Source organism: Diabrotica undecimpunctata, chromosome 7, assembly GCF_040954645.1.
Source record: "Diabrotica undecimpunctata isolate CICGRU chromosome 7, icDiaUnde3, whole genome shotgun sequence".
Classification (NCBI taxonomy): Eukaryota; Metazoa; Arthropoda; class Insecta; order Coleoptera; family Chrysomelidae; genus Diabrotica; species Diabrotica undecimpunctata.
Genome location: NC_092809.1, coordinates 156723855 through 156750603, shown reverse-complemented (window position 1 = coordinate 156750603; position 26749 = coordinate 156723855). Strand labels below are relative to the sequence as shown.

General features: G+C 33.3%; 1 protein-coding gene across 2 annotated transcripts in view; it reads right to left on the bottom strand.

Annotated features, from left to right (window-relative positions):
• slgA (proline dehydrogenase slgA) overlaps positions 1-26749 on the bottom strand; it is a 135190-nt gene that overhangs the window by 89285 nt on the left and 19156 nt on the right. For both annotated transcript variants that reach the window (XM_072538585.1, XM_072538586.1), the window contains exon 2: positions 28-236. In XM_072538585.1, the coding sequence (XP_072394686.1) occupies positions 28-236 (209 nt within the window). The remainder of the gene's footprint in view (positions 1-27; positions 237-26749) is intronic.

Sequence of the window (26749 nt, the reverse complement as noted above, 5' to 3'; positions counted from 1 at the left end):
AGTTGAGATAATATCCATAGTACTTACTCAAGTTCTCGTTTCTCTGCCTCTTCTTGCGACAAGTCCTCTTCGACTGAGTAGTCAAGAATGGGTTTCACTCCAAATGATCTAAGTCGCTCTAGTGTTGGTTTTATTTTAATCTGGTCCTCACCAGCAACAAAATGCCCATAAAATGTTCCTTTCATCAACATTATGAATAGCTTCTCCCCTAAAACCTTCTCTGCGAATTTCATCAACTGGAACAAAAAAAAACACAGTAAGATTTATTTCTTTAACTCTCGCATACATTTTTATTATTGTCAACATTTAAGTATCATTTAGATATAGTCTATACAAGACACAAAGATGAATTATACATGTTGTCTCTATGACCCAAAAACCTGTATTTGTAGAGTTTATAACATTACTGTCTCTGCTTTATTGACAAATTAACTATTGGATCCAGCCTCGCACAACACAACATTTTACTTTTTAACTTTGAGTAACTCAAACCATCGAGCCAATGAGAACTCGTAAAAAAATATTCGCTCTTTCAGCAGTTTGATCCGTTCAATTGAAAATTAATAGAATATCTCGAGAATATTGTATGACAAGCGCGTCTGCGCATACCTAAATATCCGTGTAACTTAACAATCTGTTTGTGCATATTGTTGTGCAACACTCAAACTCCAGAAATTCAATTTGCAGGCTTTGATTTTTTGTTGGAATGACAGTTCTCACAAACTAGTCTGTGCGTGTAGTGCTACGACGAAATTCATAATTTGTTATTTGGTGGTTTACTGAAAAGCAAAATCAGTAATATGAGAAATTTCTTCTTCTTCTTCTTCTTTTGGCATCATAACCCTGGATGGGTCTTTGCCCGTCTGGCTATGTCCTTCCATTCAGATCTCTCTTGTGCCCTTCTTCTCCATTGTCTTATGTTCATTGTTTTCAGGTCGTCTTCCACGTCATCCAACCATCTCGTTCTGGGCCTTCCTTTTTTTCGCCTTCCTATGGGCTTCCATTGTAACATTTTCTTTGTTGATTTTGCATCGTTTTGTCTCTGCACATGTCCCAGCCATGACAGTCTTTGACTTTTCACAAATCTTACAATGTCATAACCTTCATTTAACTCATTAACCTCGTCGTTTCTCCTGATTCTCCATGTACCATCTTCCTCTTGTACCGGGCCATATACTTTCCTCAGTATTTTTCTCTCGAATGTCCTGAGTTGGGCTTCATCTTTTTTCGTCATTACCCAAGTTTCACATCCATAGGTTTCTACGGGTCTAATCAGTGTTCTGTAGATAGTCATTTTGGTTCTTTTATCTAATAATTTCAATGCCATCAATCTTTTATTAGCATAGTATGTACGATTCCCGCTGGAAATACGTGCATTAATTTCGCTACTTACGGAGTTCTTCTGATTGATTTCTGTGCCGAGATATGTAAAGGCATCCACTCGTTCGATAGTATAGTTGTCTATTGTGATATTATTTTCATTGTCAGTTATTCTTTTGACTATCATATACTTCGTTTTTGCTTCGTTTATTTTGAGACCTCTTTTTCTTGCTTCAGGATCAATTTGTTTGAACACTTCCATTAGTCGTGGCTTATTCCTACTAATGATGGCTACATCGTCTGCATATGCAGTAATTTGTACTGATTTGGTGTTTATATGGCCGGTTATATTGGTTTTTCTGATGACTGCCTCAAGAACTAGGTTGAATAGCATGGTTGATAGGGCATCTCCCTGTCTTACTCCCATGTTAAACAGGGGAGTCAGTTCTCCATCTACTCTGACTGCGGCTTTTGAACCCTGCAACGTCATTTTTATGAGGCTGATGTATTTCTTAGGTATACCTAGATTACAAAGGTCTTCCAGCATTCTGTCTCTTTTCACACTATCAAAAGCTTGTTTAAAGTCTATATACATATTGTATAGGTCTATGTCGTATTCATAAGCTTTTTCTTGTATCGTTCTTAGTATGAATATGTTATCTGTAGTGGCTCTATTTGGTCTGAATCCATTTTGATAATCACCAATTATATTTTCGGAGTATTCTAATATTCTATTGTAGATTATACCAGAAAGAATTTTGTATATTACATTTAGCAATGTACTTGGCCTATAATTCTGGCATTCCCTCTTATCTCCTTTTTTATATATTGGCTGTATGAGGCCAACTGTCCATTCCTCTGGCATTTGCTCCTTCGTCCATATTAATGTTATTAGGTAATGGATTCTTTCCCAGAGTTCGGATCCTCCATGCTTTAATAATTCTGCCGAAATTCCGTCCGTTCCTGGTGCTTTATTGTTTTTTAGTTTATTTATTATCTGAACTACTTCTTCATAACTCGGATTTTCGATGTGCAGCTCCGCCGTATAATATATGAGAAATTATTCCAAACAATTTATAAAGAATTTAGTTATTAGTTGCTTAGCATCATCAGTTTTCAGAAAAAATTTATTCATTTTCTTCCGACTGAAGTTATTTGATTTGTTCCGCTTGGAAAATAGGCAATTTTGAAAATTTATTAATTTATTGATTTACAACGAGTGACATGACGCCACTACATCCATACAAATGAGAAAAAATAAAGGAGGAGGTGTATTAAAAGCGGAGCTTTTAATACAGTATACTCCCTCTATAACGAACACGGTTATTACGAGGTCTCGCTTATAACGAGGTACATTAAATGTCCCGTAATTTATATTGAACTATAACCCTCTATAGCGAGGCAAATTTGGTTATGAGAGAAAATAAGATCGAAAAACGTGTTTTTTTACGTTTTTGGCCCGGCCGTGGCTATACATAAATACCATTTTTAACTGCCGCACGCAATAAACTTCTTCTGTTTAATCTACCGACCGATATTGTGTTGTCGGAAATTTACAATTTATGATTCACAAGTGTCAGTGTAGGGATTTTACCCCCCGCACCTAATAAACTACGTAAATAAGCTTAAAAACGTGACAAATGAAACAAATTTCACCAGAAGTTGTTTTTGTCGTAGATGTTTATCGTTTATTTCCTGATTGTGCTTTGGCGTCTTGAAAGTTATGTTGTAGATTACATAGCCACATAGATTACACACTATGACTTCTAAAAAAAAAGCATTTACATACTTTAGAAGAAAAAATTATCATCCTAAAAGATGTTGAGAATGGTAAGAAGAAAGCTGAAGTTTGTCGTGAAAGAGGAATTTCAAGTTCCACTCTATCTACCATGCTCAAAAATAAATACAAGATTTTCGAAGCAGGTTCGTCTTTTTCGTACCGAAACTAATAAAGGATTCGATACTGCAATGGTCAAATGGTTTACCGTAAACAGGGCTGCGAATGTTCCAATAAGTGGACCACTGCTTCAAGGAAAAAGCACAGTTTTCGCAGGCGTTAGGTGGTGATGAGAATTTTAAAGCATCGAGGGTGGATGAGCCGTTTTAAGGCCATGCACGAAAGAAGTCACCGACAACTGGTTGAAGTTATGACCTACAATAAGAAAAAATTACAGTGACGATAATGTTTTCAATGCCGACGAGTTGGGATTTTTTTTAAATTTACTACAGATAAGACCCACAAATTCAAAAATGAACGTTGTATAGGTGGCAAGTTATCAAAAGAAAGGGTAAATGTACTCGCGTGTGCCAACATGTCCGGTTCCGAAAAAAGAAAGTTAGTCGGCATTGGGAAATTTAAAAACAACGATGATTCAAAGGTATGAATCAGCTTCCTGTCACATATAAATTTAATAAAAAATCGTTAATGACAGCAGAGATTTTTAGTGGAAACTTTTGAAGTGGGACAGGGCGTTGGGACATCAAAAGATTCTTTTAATTGTTGACAATTGTACAGCCCATCCGAAAGTTAACGGTTTAAAAAACATTCAACTTCTTTTTTTACCCCCAAATTGCACATCTGTTCTGCAACCGATGAATCAGGGCTTCATAAGGTTCCTTAAAGTTCACTACAGAAAACTTTTAGTTAAGAGGATCCTGAATAATGTTGAAAACCGTAGCGAATCCCCTGTTACTTTATTAGATGCCATACATTTCATTTACAAAGCGTGGACGCTCGTAGATAAAAAAACCATCCTCAAATGTTTCGGTCATGCGGGGTGGACAGAGACTGAGATAGAAAACGAAGAAGATGAATATCCTGTAGCAGAGTGGTTGAGGTTACAACAGCAAGGTCAAGAACTTACCCAACCGAACAATGATGACGGGTTTGCTGAATTTATTGCCATTGATGATGACGTCATTGTTTGTGATCTTCCGACGGATAGTGAAATTATCGCGGAAGTAATAAATCCGCCGACGGAGCGCGTTATCGTCAGTGACGAAAGTGATGAAGATAGAGAAGACAATCGCGGTGAATCTACGCAAGAAGCTCCTAATATACAAGATGTGGAAAGTGCTTTAAACGTTGTAAGAAACTTTATCCAAAGATAAAACGCAAATGAAGAAGCATACAACTGTTTCATATCTTTAGAAAATATGATAGATAGAATGATACTGGACAATTTAAAAGCAGTCAAAAATGACAGACTTCTTTAAATTGCAGAAGCAATAGTTTATGTTATCCTTGAAAATACGCTTGATACATTATGTAGTTGGAAAAAAATGTAAGTACATATTTTTGGTTTTAACGTATATCATTGACAATAAAAAGAAACAACTCTTTTTTGTTTTAATGTATTTCATTGACAATAAAAGTAAACAACTTTTTTCAAAAACGCCATTCAAACAATATTTAGTATCATATATTGCTCCGAATGGCTTCACTATAGGAAGTTAATGTTTTAGAAAACTACATATTCATATGTATGCACAGTATTATTGTTGTCTGATATAACGAGATCGGCTTATAACGAGGAAATTAGTCTACCATTTCAGTTCTCGTTATAGAGGGAGTCTACTGTACTATAATTTTTGAAGTTATACTTCTATACGCACGGTCGGCGTTGGAAATTTGCATGAGAGTGAATCTGTGAAACCATTACATATGTAAGATAATGAGTAAGAGAGAGACAAAAGATATATTTTCTGTCTCTTCCTCTCTCGAGAATAAAAATGTTCCTTTTGTATATATATTTAATATTATATATATTATATATATAATATTGTACAGATATATATATATATATATATATATATATATATATATATATATATATAATATTATATATAATATAATATGTATTAATATTATTATTTATGTGATATGTTTTGTATTATTTAAAATTAAACGTTTATAATTATTTTAGGCTTTTGTATTTCAAAAATCACTGTTTTACCGAGAACTGTCAATTTTGAAATCCGTTAGTGTCATGTCTAATTGGCAAATCCTTTACTTGTTTGGTTCATATGCTGGTGGTTGTGAGTTCGAATCCCAATTATGAATTTCTTTTTTTATTTTTAAAATATTTAAAAACCTCACGTTAATCTTATTAAATATATGTAATATACGCAAAAAACATAAATTTCAAAATAAAATGAAAATTTACAACATAATCCGAGTTGTTGGTTTTTTATTTTTATCTTCGTAAAGTAAGTTATGTATATTGGCAGTTTTAAATACTTATGAATATTACATTTTAATTTATATTATATTATTATATTGAATTATGTTGCAGTGTATTTATTGTATTGTAATTTTTATATTAATAACAATATAAACAATGAATTTTACTGCAGAGTATGTGTAAATTTTTTTTGCATTCAACTCCTTTTATACATATATAAAAATAAAAATATATATTTTCATTAAAATATTGATACAATCCTTCATTTACTATACTCCTTTTACAGGTCAAATATTGTTTATATACCGCAAACGATGCACCATATACCTATATAACTAATTTTTTTTCTCTTTCTGCTCTCTCTTGCCTATAGCATTACATATGTAATAATTGTGCAGATTGACTCCTATATAAATTTTTTACGGCGAACGCGTGTATAGAAGTATAACTTCTACCGGCAGTCCCACTGAACTGCCACACCCGTTTTTTTAACAGTATGGCAAAACCAAAATCAAAATCTCCAAATCGGCAGTAGTATTATTTCTTTGTATATCTGCTACCTATCTACTGCTTCATACCGTTTTTTACTTTGCCAGTTAAGACGAACAGGCATTATTTTGAATTAATTCAAAATAATATGGCTAACTATTGCCATACAAGCAAAACTATTTATTTTGATATGTTTCAAATTATAAATAAAAAAAAATTATACACTATATGGAATGTACGTAGGATTTAGGTATGTTAATCAATCAAATTTTTTTGCCAGTTCCCACTATTGCTCGTTTTCGGATTGGTAAATGTTAGTTAGATCTATTATACCTATAACCATTCTTTGGTCATCGACCAACTGGTTCTGTGATCAAACTGGTTATGTGCAAGTTTTTTGTAACCTATTCCTATATAATTGATTGATTCGACCGTTACTTATAATATATTTGCCTAGGTTGTTATTTGTTCTTCGGTATATTAAAAACAACAAGAGCCAACATAAAAAACACTTACACAGTGGTGTGTACAAACTTAAATGTGGCGACTATCCAAAAACTTACATTGTTCAAACAGGTAGAAATTTTAATAAACGAATAGCAGAACATAAAAGGGCTTTCAATAATAGAAAAACAGATTCTACATACGCACTTCACCTTCTAGATCATAATCATTCTTTTAATGACGAATTTAAAATTCTACACATTCAAAATAAAGGCCTTAAGCTATCTTTGATAGAATCTATGGAAATCAACAAATTAAAAAACACAGATATAATTCTGAATGACCAGCTTGAGACAAACAGTTCTCCCCTCCTCAACCTATTTCATTAGAGACTATAAAGTGTAAACCCATGCCAAAAACAGATCACTTGAGAAAGGCAATCAGCCGAAACAGCTGTAGTGATAAGAATTTAAAATAAATTTTATGGAAGTTTTGAAAACAAAGTTTTCAGTGTTTTACTATTCCTATATCTTCGTTAAAATTTAATCGAGTTTTTACTATGCGCCATACAGAATGTACATACCGGATCTCCAATCTCCTAATCTCCGTTTTAATATTCTTTACTATTTTTATTCGGAATTAATCACAATTTCAGTTTAAAGTACTACTCCAGTCGTCAGAGACGAAAATACCACTGAACCTCTACAAATCATACGAACAAGCTGAATTTTGCAGAGAATATTATTTTGGGACCCCAAAAAAATGCAAAAATGTTTACCACTTTTACCCTCGGGCTTCCCCCTAAAACCTCCCTCGCAGAGAGGTAAAAACGCAAAAAAAATCCCGCCACTCACGTTCCAACGCCGCAGTACGATTTTGTCCAATGCTACAAAATTGAACGTAATTTGATCGTGTATTTGCGCCATTCAACCAAATCGGCGCGATTTGACGGCAGACAAACAAGTCAGTCTGCAGCAGTACGACAGAATTGGTTGGATCGTAAATTTGATCGTGTATATTGTGAAAACGACAAAATCGTACGACTGGAAAAATATCATTTATTGGCAAATTTCGAAAAGGGCTTATAGCTAGAAGTTTAAGAGATTTCTTTGACATTTATAAAGAACAAAAGTATCTTTGGAAAATAAAATCGACATCATGGCCCTGATTCTAATTGAGATTTCGACTCAAAACATGTCGAAATTAATATGGCGACGTCGAAATGCGACTTTGCGAACCTTGTGGATTTCAGCTGAACTAACCAAACGACGTCACTAATTTTCGACTTATCGAAATTAATTTCAACTTCAAGAAAGTGGTTGAAATTTCATTTAGAGTCGAAATTAATCTGACATGACTGACTGGACTGGGAGAAGTGAACTTAGGTTCAGTTTAGGTAGGCGGTGTTTTGATTCTTGCAAGGAAAACTGAGGCAAAAAGTATTAATATGGCTGTGTTTTAAGGACATTTGCTAGTTTTGGAGGAATTAGAGAGGATAGATATCCGACGCTCATAACGGAGGATAAGAAGAATGTTACGGGATACTCAAAATTCTTTTTCACTAAGTGATGCTCAATTTAGGCAGCAATTCCGGCTTAATAAACAAGCTGCAAATTATTTAATAAGGGTATTAGAACCATATTTGGAAGAAGGTGTTTATGCCTCTAGGATAACCAAAATGTTTAGGGTTAGTATTACTAAGCTGTAAATTTAAAAATATATTAGAATATAACCACTAAGTCAAATCTTAGTGGTTATAACTTAAGGATCTCCCACATCGCCTTTTTTTTCTTGCCATCTTTTCTTTCAATTCAAAATATAATTGAGAATGGCCACTATTTATGATTTAACAACTTAAACAAGAAAAAAAAGACGTTCACGTAACGTAAACAAAACAAACATTCAACAAGCGTAGTGCAGCCAATAAACAACAGGGCCAACCCAAATTTTCAGCAGTGTCAAAATGATAAAGTAAATATCCCCAGTTTTAACTACAATCGAAATGAATGAGAATCGCTAGCGATTGCGACTGTCATGGCGTAGTCGCTTTTAAATTTCGACATCGAAATGAAATAGAATCAGGGCCCATATCATGATAAAACCGTTAGAAAAAAAGCTGTGAATATTTGGTTGCTAAATTTCAAGAAGTGAAAGCGGATACTAATGAAGAGTTGTTAAAGAAAATTAATAATTTCTGAACATGCTACAAATGGAAATTAAAATTATCTGGATATAATAGCAATTCTTTTAATAAATTACGTGACAGTATGTATGTCTTTTCAGCAACCAATCTTTGCACCACCACCTACGTTTCTTGTATTTTTTTCGTTTAAATCGGTACATGTGTGTTTCCATCCGATTTTCAACATAATTGTACTGCAATTGCATTCGACAAAATCGTACTGCGCCGTTGGAACGTGAGTGGCGGGCTTTAGAAATAACCATTGAAGCGACCGCTGATTTTGCGAAATCAATGTTTAATAAAATTTGTATCAGCTCGACGGTAAAAATTCTATATCTTTTGATTCAAGTGACGTATCGACAAAAATTAAGATTCGTTTTAAAGGTAAAGAGTTCAGCTTTTGTATGCAGTTTTTGTATTTTGCGCAAATAAACTCAGATTTATTTGCTTTCATTGACTGATCACTGTCAATCATCATCAACATCTATTATACTCTAAATACCAAAATATTTAGTTGCGCTGTAGCTAAAAATCTAATCATGAATTATTTGTCAAACACATAAAATGGATTTTAAGAGAAATACAAATATTAAAAATTATTTAGACTATTTTAGTACTTAATGCGTATGTAAACGTACTTAATGCGTATATATATACATATATATTATGCGTAATATGTTATTTTTGTTATCAAAATCCGTCTAATCTAGATAATGAGTCTTGCATTATTAACATTGGATAACATTTGTGACATGATTTCCTGATAAAAACAACTCTTGAGGTTAAATTATCGATTTAAAGGAATTCCCAAAAAATTAACTGACGTAATAGCGTATAAATATGGTTTCTTTGATAGACTAATTTATGTACGGATGCGCCTGCTAATAATAGATAATTGGAAATTTACTTAGTTTGCAATGAACTGTAAGTCAAAAGAACTTCTAAGGGGAAAAACTTAACATATATTCCAAAAAAGCTATATTTGTTATGTTTCTATAAAAAAAAATGTAATTTTTTTAAATTTAAAATTTCAGTAACAACACTCGACATTTTATTCACGAGATTTAATAAAAGTAGCAATATTGCATTGTTTTTCTCATTCTAATTATTTATTAAGGACCCGACCCAGGTTTTTCTTGAAATGTCGTTTTTTGTTAGCCTGTCTCTGTGCTACACTCTTACAAAGTCCTACAGTCTTGAAACTTGGTACATTACAAGAAAGAACCCTATGAAATTCGGGATATCTTTGCGTCTTTTTTTTTTTATTGTATAATGGCTTTGGCATAGCCAATTAGCCAGACTATTTGTGGTAATTACAATTTTTGATTTTATTACCTAAGCCTATTTATAATATAAATTTACAGGAAGTAATATGTTGGTATACACATTCAATTTTTGACATATTTACAATTTTTGATTTGAATACCTAAAACTACTTATAATTTAAATTTACAGGATGTTATGTATTCGTAGATACATTTTAATATCTGCTTATTATTTGAAAAATAATTGTATTTAAATTGACAGGCAATGTCCACACTCCAATATAAAGTGCTGCAGATCTCCCACTTTAGCACAGGAGCAATATGGGTTATCAGTAATACCTATGCTGTGTTTGTATGCAGGAGTGAGTGCGTGGTTTGATCTTATTCTGTTTATTGTTTTTATAAATAACCTATTTGTCTCATATTTGAACCATCTCTCATTGGGTATTAGTGGTTGGCAAGCTCTAAAGTTTATTCCAGTTGTACTTTGGTTGTATAAACGTTGCCATCTTTGTTTGCAGTTGTTTCTACTGATATTATCTATGTCTGCTACTGGAAGAAGTATGTTGTTTATATTATGTTTGGTTAAAGCTGCAGATTTAGCTAATTTGTCGACTTCTTCATTTCCTAATATTCCAGAGTGTCCTTTTATTTCTTCTCTAACTTCTTTATTTCTATCTCAATATGGTTTAGGTTTTTTGTGGTTTTGATAGAAGTGAGTTTGTCCATAATGCTTCTACAATCAGTCAGAATGATATAATTATTCATACCATTAGAGGCTATATATTTTAACGCAAGAAATAAAGCTGATAGTTCGGCAGTATATATTGAAGCTTCATTGGGCAATCGACATGATTCTTTGTAATCAGAATTCCAGTGATATATTGCACAACCCGTTTTATTTTGAATTTTAGAGCCGTCAGTAAAAATATATTGAAATGCAGGCCACTTATCTTTAATTATTTTATTGATCATACTTCCTGGAAGATTTGAATCCATATAATATGTTTCTAATATCTTAGAGAAGAGAGTCTTAGGAGGTTGTGTATAAATTGGTGGTATTTTATTTTGATACAATTGTTCTTCAAATATTGTTAGTTTCCTATAACTTTCAACGTATATGGGAGTTTTTTTGTTACGCCAGTATTTATGGTTTAAGTCTAATGTATTCAAGTTACGAATATTTTTTAAATAGCTGGAGTTTTTTTATATAGCTCTAGCTACAAACTTATCTGTACAAAACTGTCTGCGTAGTGTAAGGGGTGGCTCTTTAGCTTCAATTTCAATCATACTAATAGGAGTAGATTTTAAGTAACCAAGACATATCCTCAAACATTTATTCTTCTGGGTTTCAATTTTATTAAGATGTTGTGTTGACGCAGACCCATATAAATGACAACTATAATCGAAAATTGGTCGAATCATTGAGCGATAAAATAGCAATGCAATATTCGGGTCAGCTCCCCAATTGGTTTTACAATCTTTGCGTCTTATATTCATATGAATAATTCTTGAACAAAAAATGCTCATCAATTGATTAATTAGTACATGGATAACAAGTCTTTAAAAATGAGGCTGGTTGATAAATTTAATTAAATATAACAAAAAAAGAAAATACTTAAAATTGGTTTAATTGTTAATTAGACGACCGGTTTAGAGCACTATGATTCCCGGCTTCTCATCAGGTCTCAGAAAAAAATGCTTGAAACCCTCTCTATGATAGTAAAGGAGAACTAAGATGACATGAAAGAGAACTCACCCAAATCAAGCCCCTAGGCCCCACCCACCACAACAAAAAAGTTTAAATTGCAAACCCCTACTTATGATACATCATCGAAAAGACTATAAAAATGCTATCCAATGGTATATAATAATTACACAGGGTGAAGCGATAATTGTGAAACTTTGGCTTAAATGGAAAATTTAACGACAAACGACGGCTCGTCTACCGCTTCAACGCTTAACCTCCTTTCTTCAACGCTTAACCTTACGCGCGCGAAATCAATTTTAAGTAAAATTCGTATCAACTCGACGGTAAAAATTCGATATCTTATGATCAGAGTGTTCTATTGACAAAAATTAAAATCTGTTTTAAAGGTGAAGAGACCAGATTTCGTATACACTTTTTGCATTTTGCTACAAATTAAGTTAATTTATGACATACATAACCTCGTTAACCCTTTAGCGGTTATGCACTTCAAAAAACAATTTTAAATGTTTTAAATTTTTTTTTTTGGAAACGATTTCCTCAGTGGAAATAGAAACGTCAATTTTACAGCTAATATATAATTATTATTAGAATTAATTGTGACTTAATCCCATATAACACATAATTTAACGTAAAATTTGCTATTTGTTTTTTATTTATACCTAACTATTGCTAAACAATTTGATTATAACGATAAATAATTATCTATAAATAATAATTCTAATTCCAGCTGATTCTACGTTTCTCTCATCAGTAACAAAGATATCAATGTACATTCTTCCAAACTTTAACGAATCTTTATATCGATTTTTGTTCCTCTTCATGTGACCCAGATTCAAATCTTTGCCTGCATAAGCTGCATGTAAAGTGGGTTTTAGTCTTTCATAATTTACTACTTTAGGTATAATATTTTATTTATAATAGATATGCATTTTTATCTAAAATTTAAATAAATTGAAGTTATTCAGTATTGCATTTTAAAAATAGAAATATTGTAAAAATATTTTAAAAAATATAAAAGCGTCAATACGTAGCTATTTTAGATTTCCGAATTTTTTGTTATGACCTTCATTGATATATCTTTCGGATTTACATCAGAGAAAAGTTCCCACATCATCCGGTTCACGTCATTATTTTAATTGGCGAATTTTTTGCTATCACCACTTTTCAGTAACATTTTACATTCAAATTCTTAATCTATTTGTTGTTTGTTTGAGTTTATCTGACTGCGGACAACAAATCCATTCGCCAAATTCTTAATCTAATTGATAAGGTATATGGGTCACTCTACGTGCAATAATCAAAAAATAAAAGTGGAAATGTGAAATTTGGGCATTTATGCACTAATATTTTTAGAATAGTTTACTTAATTTACAACAATTTAAGAATTTTAACAATTTACCCTAACGTATGGTCCTAAAGTTTTGGGAAAAATTTCACCTGGTCTGATTGAGAAGCAAAATGCATTTAACAAAGAAGGCCATGGAATTGAAATGTCATCAGTTATTGACATTTAATAAACAAAGCAGAATATTTTGGTTAAAGAGACGAGAAACGAGATATTGTTAATATTTATCGAGATCAAAACATAAGCAAATCGACAATTTATCGCACAATCAGAGAATGTGAAGAAGGGATACCATGTGTTAACTTGCGTAAAAGTGGCCGACCGTGGATTTTGAACCATATAAGAGAGGCAAGACTGATTGAAGCAGCTAAGAACAAAATTGGGGTCTCACAGCGAAAACTGGCCAGAAGATTTCATGTTAAAAAGACTACAGTATACAGGACCCTATCGAGTAACAATATTATCTACCGGAAAAGAAGGAAAGCTCCAAAATACACAGAGGATCAATTAGAGAGAATTCCGAGATGTTGCCGCGCGTTAAGGCGAGTGCATTTCGTCAACAAGTTGATCGTGATGGACGATGAAAAATATTTTAGTTTGTCCAACTCTGAGATGAAGAGTAACGATGGGTTTTACAAGAACGATTACGAAAATGTACCTGATGAAATAAAATTCAAAAGTAAGAAAAAATTTGAGGACAAAATTTTGGTATGGTGTGCAATTTCTGAGGCTGGCTTTATCTCACAGCCCTACATTGGTGTTGTTCGAGGCGAAGCCTTAAACGCAAATATTTATATTCAAAGATGTCTCTCTAAATTGCTTCAGTTTGTAAACACACATCATGCAAATGATCAAATAGTCTTTTGGCCAGATCTTGCTTCATGTCATAACTCGAGGATCACAATTGACTGGTACGAAACTAACAACATTACCTTTGTACCGAAAGCAGACAATCCCCCCAATCTACCTCAGGCTCGTCCAATTGAAGAGTTCTGGGCAATATTAAGTCGGAAAGTCTATAATAACGGATGGGAAGCACAAAATCAGGAACAGTTAAGACGCCGCATATATACAAAAATTAGAGAAATTGACGCCGAGGTCGTCCAAAAGATGATGCAACGTGTCAGGGGAATTATTAGGCAAATCGAAAATAATGGTATCTTGTCTGTCATTTGAATTTTGATTTATAATAAGGATAGTTAAGTTAAATTGTTGAATAATTTAATAAAAATATAAGATTATTGTGGCCAGAGTTATATGCTTTTGAAATTTTTCCCAAAACTTTAGGACCATACGATATGCATGGAGAGAGAATGTGATGGTATCATTGTATAAAGATAAAGGGGGCATTCAGGACTGTAAGAACTACAGAGGGATAAAGAGAGAGAGAACTGTAGAGCGAAGGTTAAGGAGAGAGATACATCGATAGTAGAAGATCAGTTTGGGTTTATGATAGAAAGGAGGACAACGGATGCTTTATTTGCCTTGAGACAGTTAATAGAGAAATAAGACGAGAGCTACATTTGGTATTTATAGATCTTATAGATCTTAAGAAGGCGTACGATAATACCACAGTTCTTAGACAAGAGCTATGGAGATGTATGAGAGAGAAATGGGTTCCTTAGAAGTACGTAAAGCTCGTGAAGAATATGTATGAGCGAACGTACACCAAAGTAAGTACTTGTGTCGGATTTACCGAAAGTTTTCAAGTGACGGTTGATTTGCATCAAGGCTCTTCACTTGTTTAGTCTTTTTATGTATGTACTGACAGAGAAAGTAAGGGAGGAGGCCCCTTGGTCAATGATTTTTGGTGATAATATCCTGTTAGTATAGGAGAGCAAAGAAATGTTGAAGGAGAAGTTGGAGGGTTGGAGAAGAGCTACTGAAGAGAGGCGACTTAAGGTTAGCAGATCGAAAACGGAGTATATGTGGTTGGGAGGAAAAGTAATGGTTGGGGACATAGAATTACTTGGAGAAAAACTAGCTTGTGTTGAGACGTGCGTTATTGTACGGCGGTGAAGTGTGGCCAGTAAAGAAGATTTGGTAGAAGAAGATGGAGGTAGCTGAAATAAAAATGTTACGGTGGATGTTGGGTAAGACTAGAAGGGAAAGGATCAGGAATGACTTGATTAGGGAAAGAGCCGAGGTGACTACAGTCTCAAAAGATAATTCAAGAACAAAGACTGTATTGGTTTGGACATGTCAGACGTAGAAATGAAAACTATGTGTAAGTAAACAAATACTAAATTACAAACCGAGAGAGAGAATAAGTGAAGAAAACCCTTTGAAAAGACCGAAACGGGCAAGAAACTACTAAACCGTGTAATGAGGTAGAACTTGAAATATCTACGCTTGAGTAGAAATTCCGTATAAAATAAAATACTTATGACTCGCGCCTTACCAAAACTAGTGTTGGAAGTTCGTTTGTAATTAATTAGTTTTTTAATTCAAAGTTTGTTGTTTTTTGTTTATCTTAGTTTTATTGTGGATTTATCTTAGTTTGAAATGTGGATCTACCGGAGAATGCTCAAAATTTCATGGACATCGCATACCTCAAACGAAGAAGTGCTGCATAGAATAGGCAAGGAAAGAGAACTTTTTAACACAGTAAAAGTTAGAAAAACATCATACCTAGGCCACATACTGAGAAATAATAAGTACCAATATGCCCAACTTATAGTGAAAGGAAAAATCGAGGGAAAGAGAGGCCTAGGAAGGAAAAGACTATCGTGGCTCAGAAACATCCGACAATGGACAGGGCTAAATTTTGAAAGCTAATAAGAACAGCTGAAGATAGAGAAGATTTTAAAATTGTATTAGCCAACCTCCATTGAGGAGAGGGCACTTTAAGAAGAAGAGGAAGAAGAAGAAGAAGTTTTATTGTGACAAAAAATGAAGAAAAAAAAATGTAATAGAGACAAGGTATCAATTTGAACCCATTACTTACACTGGATATCTGCCTTGAATGATTTGACAATACTGTACCATGAGTATCACTTAAGTTAATCTCTAAGTGCATATTGTTAATAAAAATGATTTCCTTTAAAGACTACCTAAAAAAAGTGTGATCTTATCAGAGACTTTAACTTATAATCTAATCTAATAGTCGTTTGTTGCTTATTTGAATTATCTCTGGGGGTTTCTTTTCTTGCAAATTTTAAGCAATCATTCATCCTAATATAATAACTTCTTGACTATCATGTTATAATTAGTTTTCATATGATCTTGGGATTATAAACTTACTAAAAAAGTAGCAGGAACTACTGGTTGTTACCAACGCTACGCGTTGTTTACATAATCGTAGAACATAAAGGCGGGTACACATATGCGAGCAGAACTGTTCGCAAACCGTTTGTGAACACTATATTCGTTAAGGCGAGTACACATATGCGAGCAGAACTGTTCGCGAACCGTTTGTGAACGCTATATTCGTTAATTTGTACGACGGGACGAACCGCTAGCGAGCTGTTCGTTCGTTGCTCGTCAGGAACCACAGCATGTCGGTTTTTGGGACGAACACAAAGAATGTTCGCAGAACTATAAATTGTGTCTATAAATTGTTTCTGCCAAGTGTGCGATGATATCATTCTGTTAAACAAAATTGCTGAACGAGCGCGGCTTATCTAAGTAGCGAGAGAAATTAATAACAGATAATGTAAACAAAATACCGAAATGTTTAGAATAACGAAGTAAATTAATTCTTGGTTAGTTATTAGATTGTTAGGGTATTGGATAGCCTGAACATAAACATATTTTCGACGAACTCTTCGCGAACAGCTCACGAGCAGTTCGCAAACAGTTCGGCTCGCATATGTGTACCCACCATTAAGGTGGGTACACATATGCGAGCATCTGTGCCGACTAAACAAACAAATGTTTGTTTAGTCGGCACAGATCATAGAAGATAATAATAGAAATACCACAACAAACTCGGAAGGTGGTGTGTAAACATTGCTAAATACTATTATCTAAAAACGACCCAGACAACACAGAAGAAAAGAAGTTATGAAAAAGAACCACACATACTGAAATCAGAAATTGAGAGAGAGATAAAAAAGTTAAAATTCAAAAAAGCGGAAGGGGAATTTGAAATAACAGCTGAGAAACTCAAAGAAATGAAGTGATGCTTATAATCTGCAATTAAATCTGGAATACTGGAAAATGGTCAAATGCCTAAGAAAAACTCATTTTTATTCCCATATAGCATTCATATCCCATGCGAGGAAAGTACTCCCCATCATCATCATCAAAGACTAAAATCAATTCTCTTACCACCAATTCCCCAAGAACAATGCGGATTCGTCCCAGGTAGGGGAATAAGAGAACAGATTCTTAATATTCGTCAAATTGTAGAAAAATCTCGAGAGTTTAATACAGAAACCACATTTTGTATAAATGTGAGGCACTACATCGCAGACGACAGACACTTTTTCAAGACTACCAAGTGAGTCCAAAAACATACGGTATCCATTAACTGGTACTGGCACAAGCTGGTAGAGTCTTCCAGAAGTCTGAAATGAGCATATGTAAGATGTAAAAAGCCAATTGGCTGACATAGGTTGTTTTTATATAATTTTTTGGGGACAATAAGATTCTTAATTTGCTCCTCTCAGTTAATACTACCAGTATCCTCTTATTCATACTTAGACATACAAAAACTGAAACAAAGCAACGTAAAACAACAAATGCAAGAAGAAATAAACACAAAATTTAACGACATTGCAACACATAATAGGAAAGATATAGATACAATGTGGAACGGGATCAAAGATGTATTAGTAACAACAACAATAAACAACATCAAACAGGAAAGACAAATAAAACAACCATGGATGACACATCAGATTTTAGAGCTTATGGAGCAAAGAAGAGAGTTTCAGAATTAAGACGCAGAAAAGTACAAGGAACACCACAAAAAGGTGCTTACAGAAATAAAATTAGCAAAAGAATCCTGGCTGTTAGAGAAATGCTTAGAAATATAGATCCTACAGAAAAAAACATGATATATTCAATATGCACAGGAAGATCAAAGAAATGGCAGGAATATATAGAACAATAATACCCACTGCACTGTTTGATAAAGATGAAAACATATTGTTCAATACGCAAGAAAAACTGGACAGATGGCAGAAATATATAGCAGAACAACCAACACATTGAAGTATATGACAACGTCGAGAATGGACCAACAACAACAAAATCAGAAGTAAGATCTGCTATAAGTAGTCTAAAAAACAACAAAGCGTCAGAACCTGATGGAATATATGCTGAGGTATTGAAATTGACAGAATTATTTAACCGTATATATGAAACAGGAACCTTACCAAAAGAGTGGTAGATGTACATATTTATACCACTGCCAAAAAAAAGCAAATACTAAGAAATGTGAAATGTATTTGCTTGTTTCATTGACTTCGAAAAGGCATTTGACAAAGTACAGCATGGGAGGCTTATTGAAACTTTGCGAATCGCAAACATCGATGACAAGGATATAAGAATACTAACCAATCTCTATAGGAAACACTTAGCCAAGATTCGAGTAGACCATCAATTATCCGATGAAGTCCCAATACAAAGAGGAGTACGACAAGGTTGCATACTCTCGCCTTTGCTGTTTAATACGTACTCTGAACATCTATTTCGAGAAGCTTTGGGAGAAACGACTGATGGCATGGTTGTTGTTAACGGTGGGGTAATAAATAATCTAAGATATGCAGACGACACTGACCTTGTTGCAGATAGTGCTGAAGGATTACAAAGACTGATAGATCAAGTAGTTAACATCGGTAGAAAATACGGAATGAAACTAAATAATAATAAGACGAAAATTATGACCATAAGCAAAAACCAAGATACAGATGCAAAGTTTATGGCAGACAATGAGGTATTGGATAGAACAGAAAAAATAACATACCTAGGATGCAACATCACAGACAGCTGGGATCACTCATACGAGATTAAATGTAGGATCGAAAAAGCAAGGAATGCCTTCCAACAGATGAAGAAAGTTCTCTGCAATTTAACCTTGTACTTACATCTCCGACTCAAAATCCTTAATTGTTATGTGTTTTCTGTTCTTATGTATGGAACAGAGGCATGGGCACTCACTGATGCGTCTTGCAGATGGTTGCAGTCTTTCGAGATGTGGTGCTATCGTCGCATGCTCAGAATATCATACGTACATCATATAACTAACGACGCAGTAATGCAACGTTTACAAAAAGAAGTCTTGAAATCCATTAAAGAAAGAAAGTTAGCGTACTTCGGACATATAGTGAGAAATGAAAATAAATACAGAATTCTACTATTGATATTAGAAGGGAAAACAGACCTATTTCGAACAGCTGCTAATAAAATACGATGGGCCATTGTGGTAGCCAACATCCATAGAGGATAGGCACTAGCAGAAGAAGAAGAATCCTCTTATTATAAATTTTAATATATTACTGCTATCACGACTTGTATGCGTATCTACAAATTTTTATTTTAATAGCATTAAAATTTATTCAGTGGATAAGACTAACGAATATACCAATTTGTTGGCTAATTACATATACATATCTTTCCTGGTATAACTTTACACTGTAGAATTAATTTTTAATTAATGGTTCACGTATTCAATTTTGTAATCAATAGTGATTCAATTAAACCAATATTTTGCTCCCTTTGCTGTAGTACAGTTCAAGTCGCATTTAATTTCGTTTTTAATTCTTTTTAAACACAACTGGTGAATGGTAATTGGTTTTCTTGTTTAATTAACGAAGTGCTTTACAGTGTAGACTACAAAGATCGTATCAACTAACAAAATTATCGAACTATATTACGTATTGAACTAAAATAAAATGTAATTGTAATAACAATTCATTGTGCTTCATTTCCAGATATAAAATGTTTAGTAAAAGTAAAATATTTAACTTTACCTCTAGTGTAGGACTAGAATTAAACTGTGAGCCTATTTTGCTAGGGATACTTAGTTTCTTGATTACTTTTGTACCGATAAGGTCAGTTTTTTCAATTCGTTAAGTTTCATAGACTCAATCAAGGCTATAAAATTCAATAAACGTTTATTTTCCAAAATGTCAGGTGTATAAATGGAGTCCGAATTCGTGAATTCAGAAAATTGTTGGTGCTTTAATTTTTTTTAAGATTCCAATTGTTTGTAGGAAGTACATTTTTTTAAATCCTTTACAAATTACTTTGTAACCTCCGCCATTTTTAGTTGCAATTATGTCATTTGTTAAGTGTGTTAAAATTGTTATTTGCAAATATTACTTGATATGTTACTTATATAAGTTAGAATCAAACACCGCTTTCAACAATGGTCGAAAATGGTCGCTTTTTGGTCACCAGCATATTGCGAATGTCCGACACATCGCTTAACAGGCGTTTAAGACCAAAATGCGTTCTGGCATTCGTCATATTGCCAAAATAAGAGAGCACATAAAAAAAAACGTCCAATAACCAATTTTCTGCGAGTCTCAGCTTTTAAACCACAGCTTTTAATTACTCGCAGTAAATGATAACCGCGTAGTCGACTTACATAGATTAAGACATTAGAGAAAGTATAATAATATGTGCCATGAAAGACCTTGTAGCAGTTTTAATTCACCCTGCATGTCATAACAACCGAATGTGGTTCATAATCCTTTTCCATTTTAAAAGTATTAATCTAAACAACTTTGGGAGTCTGTTTATAATAAGCAGATTGCTCTTTCGATGAGAAATATTACTGTGTCTCACGGGGAATTCGTTTGTTCTCAAATTCGCCTAGAGTTTAAAATAAAATACTGAATTCTCTGGACTGTAAGGATAGTGATGCGCAATACATACCCTCTCCTATTCAAATGTCAACCTCACCTGCCCGTGAGATGATCTAGATCATGATCAACCGGTACATTCTGCTAGATAACAAACGAGGCTCTGGCGTCCGAATAATTGCCGGTATAAGCAATCCCCCACTTAGTGACTAACAGCTTCGGGTGGAAGAGTCGGTAAGTGGAAGGGCACCTTCTTGTCCTAAAAATGGAAAATCGTTTCTAAAGGCGGACGAACCAGACATGGTCAACGGCGTGGAGATGCATAAGGCAACGGGAAACCAATGCATTAAAGGCTCATAGAGCATCCCTAGTTAATCATCATGACTAAAAATATCTTCTTATCGTTCTCGTTTTGTAGCATGGAATGGCGATATTTTTGCAAGAGTTTATGTTTCTTTAAATGTCCTGTTCATAGCTGCTGAGATTCCTTAGACTTTAATTTGTGTTCGTCTAATCTGGCGAAAATTCGTTGGTTAGTTTGTCCTATATATTTTTGCTCACAAACTTGTGCAAGATTTGCCGCACTCTCTTGGATTTTCTAATGGAAACATGTTTGTTTTTGATCTATTGTTGCCACACAGGAAGCTAGGACGCTAGGAGAACAGTGCACGCTAGGAGAAGGCTAACGAAATGGATGTCGACTAGTACCTGATTCAATTGTGTTCCTCACTAGATCAGCGACCATTTAATATCAGGAAAAGTCCCTCCACAACAACAAGATCTTAACGCATTCGGAGGGGTCTTTATTTGTATACCTATGTTTTTTTTATTGTGTTTTCCACTAGAATTTAATTTTTGAGTTTTCAATTTAGTTATTCATATTTTTCCAGTTTTGATCTTGGAGAGTTTATTTCCACTAGTATTTTTGTGCTTATTTTTCCTTCATTTTATTTAATTTTTCTGTAAGTGCTATAAATAGTTACTCTAGAAATTTTCATTTCGGCTTAATTTTACCTTTTCATTCTTTTTCAGTCATTTTTTCGTAAACTGAATTTTATTCATGTGAATTATTGTAGTCATAATGATTTGTTGATTTATTATATGCTGATAAAATAATCTTTTATGCCATGACTAGTACCTACATCATAGGTAAATACGTTGAGTTATTAGTTTTGATAATATAATCACCTATAGATGTTTGCAATAACATTGTGTTTTCCCAAATAACCGTTTAGTGTATACAACTCATACGATGACGCAAGGTTACGTATGGGTCCGGCCTCCATTTATTTTTAGATCAAGTAAAGATCGCGTGTATATTCCTCATTGAATAACATTTTAGAGCTGATAATGCGATAATGGAATGGAAAATGCATTTAACTGGATCGTAAAATACAGTAGAAGATACCAAATACTCAATAGTAAAAAAACTATATACATATCAATATATTTACAACTATTTGGATTACTCCTACATTCATCTAACATACGACATCGGGTTCCTGGTAAACGTATTCCAGAGGTGTACTAAGGCAACGATTGTATCAAAATAGTGCAAATTTCTAGGTACATAAAAGACAATATACTCCAATAAATGACCGTGTTGGAGTGTAATTTTCCTCGTCATGACAGATTTACTTTTAAATTTGGATTTAGGTTCCTCTTACCCTCTACTTCACTTTTGGACTTAAGCCTAGGGTTGCTTTTACTTGGGTAGTGAATGCCACCCCTTCTCGGAGGTGAAAAAATAGACTTTTAAAGTAAGCTCGGAAATGGATAAATTGGCTAATTCTAAGCAACCTTTATTCTATAGGGCTTTTACATTAAGTCAATACTTTTTGAGTTACTTAATTGCGAGTGAAAATGTTCATTTTCCAAAATAAAAACCACGCTTTGAGACTGTCTTTCACAAATAACTCAAAAAGTAAGTATGTATCGAAAAAAATATTCTTAGCAAAAATATAGCTTATAAAAGAAAAAAGGTGTACTTATGAAGCCTGTAGACTCAGTAGAAGCAGAGTTGTAGCTCATGAAAAGTAGGTTCTTATTTGTCAAATTCCAAATCGAACATTTCAACCTGAAATAACCAAAAAATGAAGCACTTTTCGGGGAAAACTCATCAAAATTTTTTTAAAGTGTTTAAAAAAAGCTTTGTTTGTTTTTTTTTTTTAATTTCTAGCATCAAAACTAAGCGAGTTACGCTCAAAATAAAGTTGGTCACTCTTTTTTGGTAAAAACATCGTAAAAATCACCCGCTAATTAGTACCCCAAATAAAATTAATGGTTACCGCTTTATAATTTACTTTTTTCCATAGCTAATGTTAAAGTGTTACTATAACAACTGTTTTGAGTAGATAAAGTATCACTTTAACCGCAAGAGTAGATAAAATGTTTTAACTTTTTTTTATTCAATAAAATTTACAAATTCAAACACATTAAGGATTAAAAACAACTGAAATTTTACAATTAACATTATTAGAAATATCTATTTTTGGAGCATCACAACTTGTACTCGTTTGCTTAAACACTTGATTCCAGGTACTGGATTGATTTTCTGGTCCGCCAAGTATACACTTGGATACAGCAATCTTATTGCTTATTGACTCTTCAATGTAAGATTCTGCAACAGATGACGATTTCCATCCACCTAAACGTTTAACTTTTACTAGATCAGCTCCAGAATTTGCGAACATAGTAGCTGAAGAACGACGGAAACAATGCCCCGTGTACATTTCTGAATTTGCAAGTTTCAAAAAATCTGCAATCTTCTTGGGGATATTATATATAGTGTTAATCCCCACCGGTTGTGTAGTGCGCTTTTGCTGTCGGTAATTTACAAAAAACTTACTGTGAGGTACGTTTTTGGGGCGCAAGGCAATATACTTTCTCACAATTTCCAAGAAACTCAGTCCACTTTTCTTGTCAGCAATACAAAACGACCTTTCCTGCTTGGTTTTAGTATCAGATAATGAAACGATTATCACCGATTTTCTGTCGTCCACGAACTTGTACAATTCATCGGACCTAGTCGCTCCATGCACACCAAAAATAGCAATAACCTTCATCAACAAATAGACGTCATCAGGAGCTTCTGTCAGAAATTTAATAATGTCATCTGACTCCAGGATTTTGGACTTTTTAGCTTTGTATCGTCCACTCAGGTTTTTTAGTAAGGTGGTTAACTTGCTGAATTTAGAAATGTCACAATTTTCATTCACCAACAACGTACGCTTCAGCATCGAATAATACGACCATAATGACGATGGCATCGCTTTCTTCGACTTTTCAGAAAAATACGCCAGAAGTATTTTTTCACTCACGCCATTGATATTCTTAATGCTTTTCCACTTTTTAAAAGACTGGTATTCTTTCTCATACATCATCCTAGATTTTTGTGGCAACAATAAACTTTCTGCTTCCAATGCTGCATTTTCTACATCTGATGGCAGGTTTTCCTTTTCTTGTGTCAATTCTTTTCCGTCCATTTCGTATTTATTCACAAAACGCAACAATATTCTCCGCAAAAACCAAAACGTAACATTTGTTTGACATTTGTTGATAGAGTAATTCATATCCCTAGCAACGGAGCAACACAATTGCGATTTTTGTGCTAAAAATTACAATTTTCTTTGAAATTCTATTTTTTACCTGAACTTGAAGTCTTGCTATAGAAAAAAATGTTAATATGTTGATGCACGACGATAAAATCGCATTATCTTCTCGAGCATAATTAGCGTCTCGACTGACGTCTCGACGCTAAAAAACGCTCTCGAAGATAAAGTACAATTTTATCGTCTTTTACAATAAAGAACTATTTTTGCTGTATTGTTTATATGATGTATAGTATATGCATGAAATTATTCACGAATTACTTTTTATTAGAGGTCTCTTTTTTACTCACAGAAGCTGGTATTGCAAAATTAAGCCGCTTGTCCATAGAAATCATAATAACTTAAACAAGGATCAACAATATGGCAAATCTTTGATACCTTGTTTACTGTAAATTTTGACGTTTATAATTTTCATTGACAGTGAAATTGTCTCATTTGTCGTGTTTATTGATTTATTTGAATTTATTTTTTTTTTGTTTTTCAAATTATTTAACTTGTAGTCTATGGGTATGTCATTTGAATTATATATTTTCAAGCATAATTATTGTTAGAACGACTAACTATTGCTGTCTTAATTTGATTACTTCCGGTAAGTATTTATTTTTAAGCTAATGAGAAAAGTAATATTTTCTAATCTACAAATTGTCATTATACTACATGAGTCTGGCTATAGTTCCGTCGAACGGAAACTTATTTGTATATATACCAACAGAGTAAGAATTGATTTCTTCAGTGTGAATTCCATGATAAACAAGAACCTGGGTAGGTACTTCAATTTTCATGAAGTTTTCTACTTATTTTTGGTTATAAAGAAGTAGTGGATATTGGAAAATCATCGCTTAGTACATTGTTAAAAGACATTGGATTTTAATTAAAAAAAGATGACAATCGACGAGCATTAATTGAGCAAACTAGTATTGCTTCTCTAAGAGCCAGATTCCTTCGTAAATATATGGAAAACCTTGAAAGTGTATTTACAAGAAAAGTTGTTTTTTTAGATGAAACTTGGATTTGCATTAACATTAATGTTAATGTAAATACAAACATTAATGTTTGTATTTTGAGGACGATTTCCGAAGTGGAAATTGAAACGTTAATAAACTTATTTTAACCTTCAATTGTGGCTTATTTCCATTAAAATAATATCTTTAATGAATAAAATGGAGAAGATATTTCCGCCGTTGAGCTAAGCTCTAAAGAACATCTTACGAAGACGACTGAAAAACTCGGAACACCAAGTAGAAGGACCCAATCTTCACTTTTATGTTACTTCACTAGGCTAGTTACGTAAGGTTATTTTAAAGAAGAGGTCCATAAATATCTAGTAAGCATACCGTTAAAATTTAAATACTTGCTCCAAAAAGTGAACTACAATGTTTATTTAATCATTATTGTAGCGAGATTAAATAAAACGAGCGGTTCGAATTTATATAAATATATTTATTTATATCATCGTTACATATATATACCAAAAGTATTATGTTCGAGAATATTCTGGGGTAGTCCCACCTCTAATTCGTCTCATCGAAATCGCATCGAAAGACGGGCGCTATTGAAATGCCGATTCTTACGTTTTCTAGATTCATTCTTCTAAGAATTATGACGTATCGGAGATGGGCTATTTCGTTACATTATTATTACTAAATGCGTATATATAATCGCTGTAGCTCGCTCATGTTTAAGAGCTATGTTATATTCGCTTTACTTTTCTAAATATAGGCTTTTAAGTTTCATTAGTTTTCCTGTGAACCTTCATAACCTTCAACAAACTCGTGTGATGTAAAAATAAACCATGAGGATTTAAATTCGGTACTCCACTTATTTCATTAAATCCTGTGAACACATTTTTGTGTAATAATAAACCTTGTCACGGATACATTTTTAAATACAAAATTAGTTCTTGTTTGATTTTCCATATTTTCCAAAGATTTAATGTGCTTTAAATCTGCAACATCCTCATTTTGCTACAATAATTACTTTTTATTGTATAATTATGTGAGTAGTGGAGTAATTTACGACCGCTGATGACATTAGATACACATTATAAATTGACGCTCTAGATTAGCAATGGTTTTCTTACATATACATTTTTGAAAACATTCCCGATGGGTAATTCTCTCTGTATTTAAGTTACTTAAGTTTAAGTTTTAATTATTAATAAATGAATGCTGAATCAAAATCTGTTAATATACATGTACTTATGACCTGAAAATGAGGTGTAAATTGTAGACCTAAGAACCCTAAGATTAAAAACCCTACTTCTTAAAAATAGGTAGGTTTTATTGCAAAGTATGCTAAAAGTATTCATCATTTACGTACAATCCAAGTGGCATAATCCAAGGCTTAACCTTCCAGCTTTGAGTCTTTGAGTGGTTCAGTAGGTTTATATATTAACAACATATCGGGTGTACGCACAGGATATGTTTGATATCCACAAAATT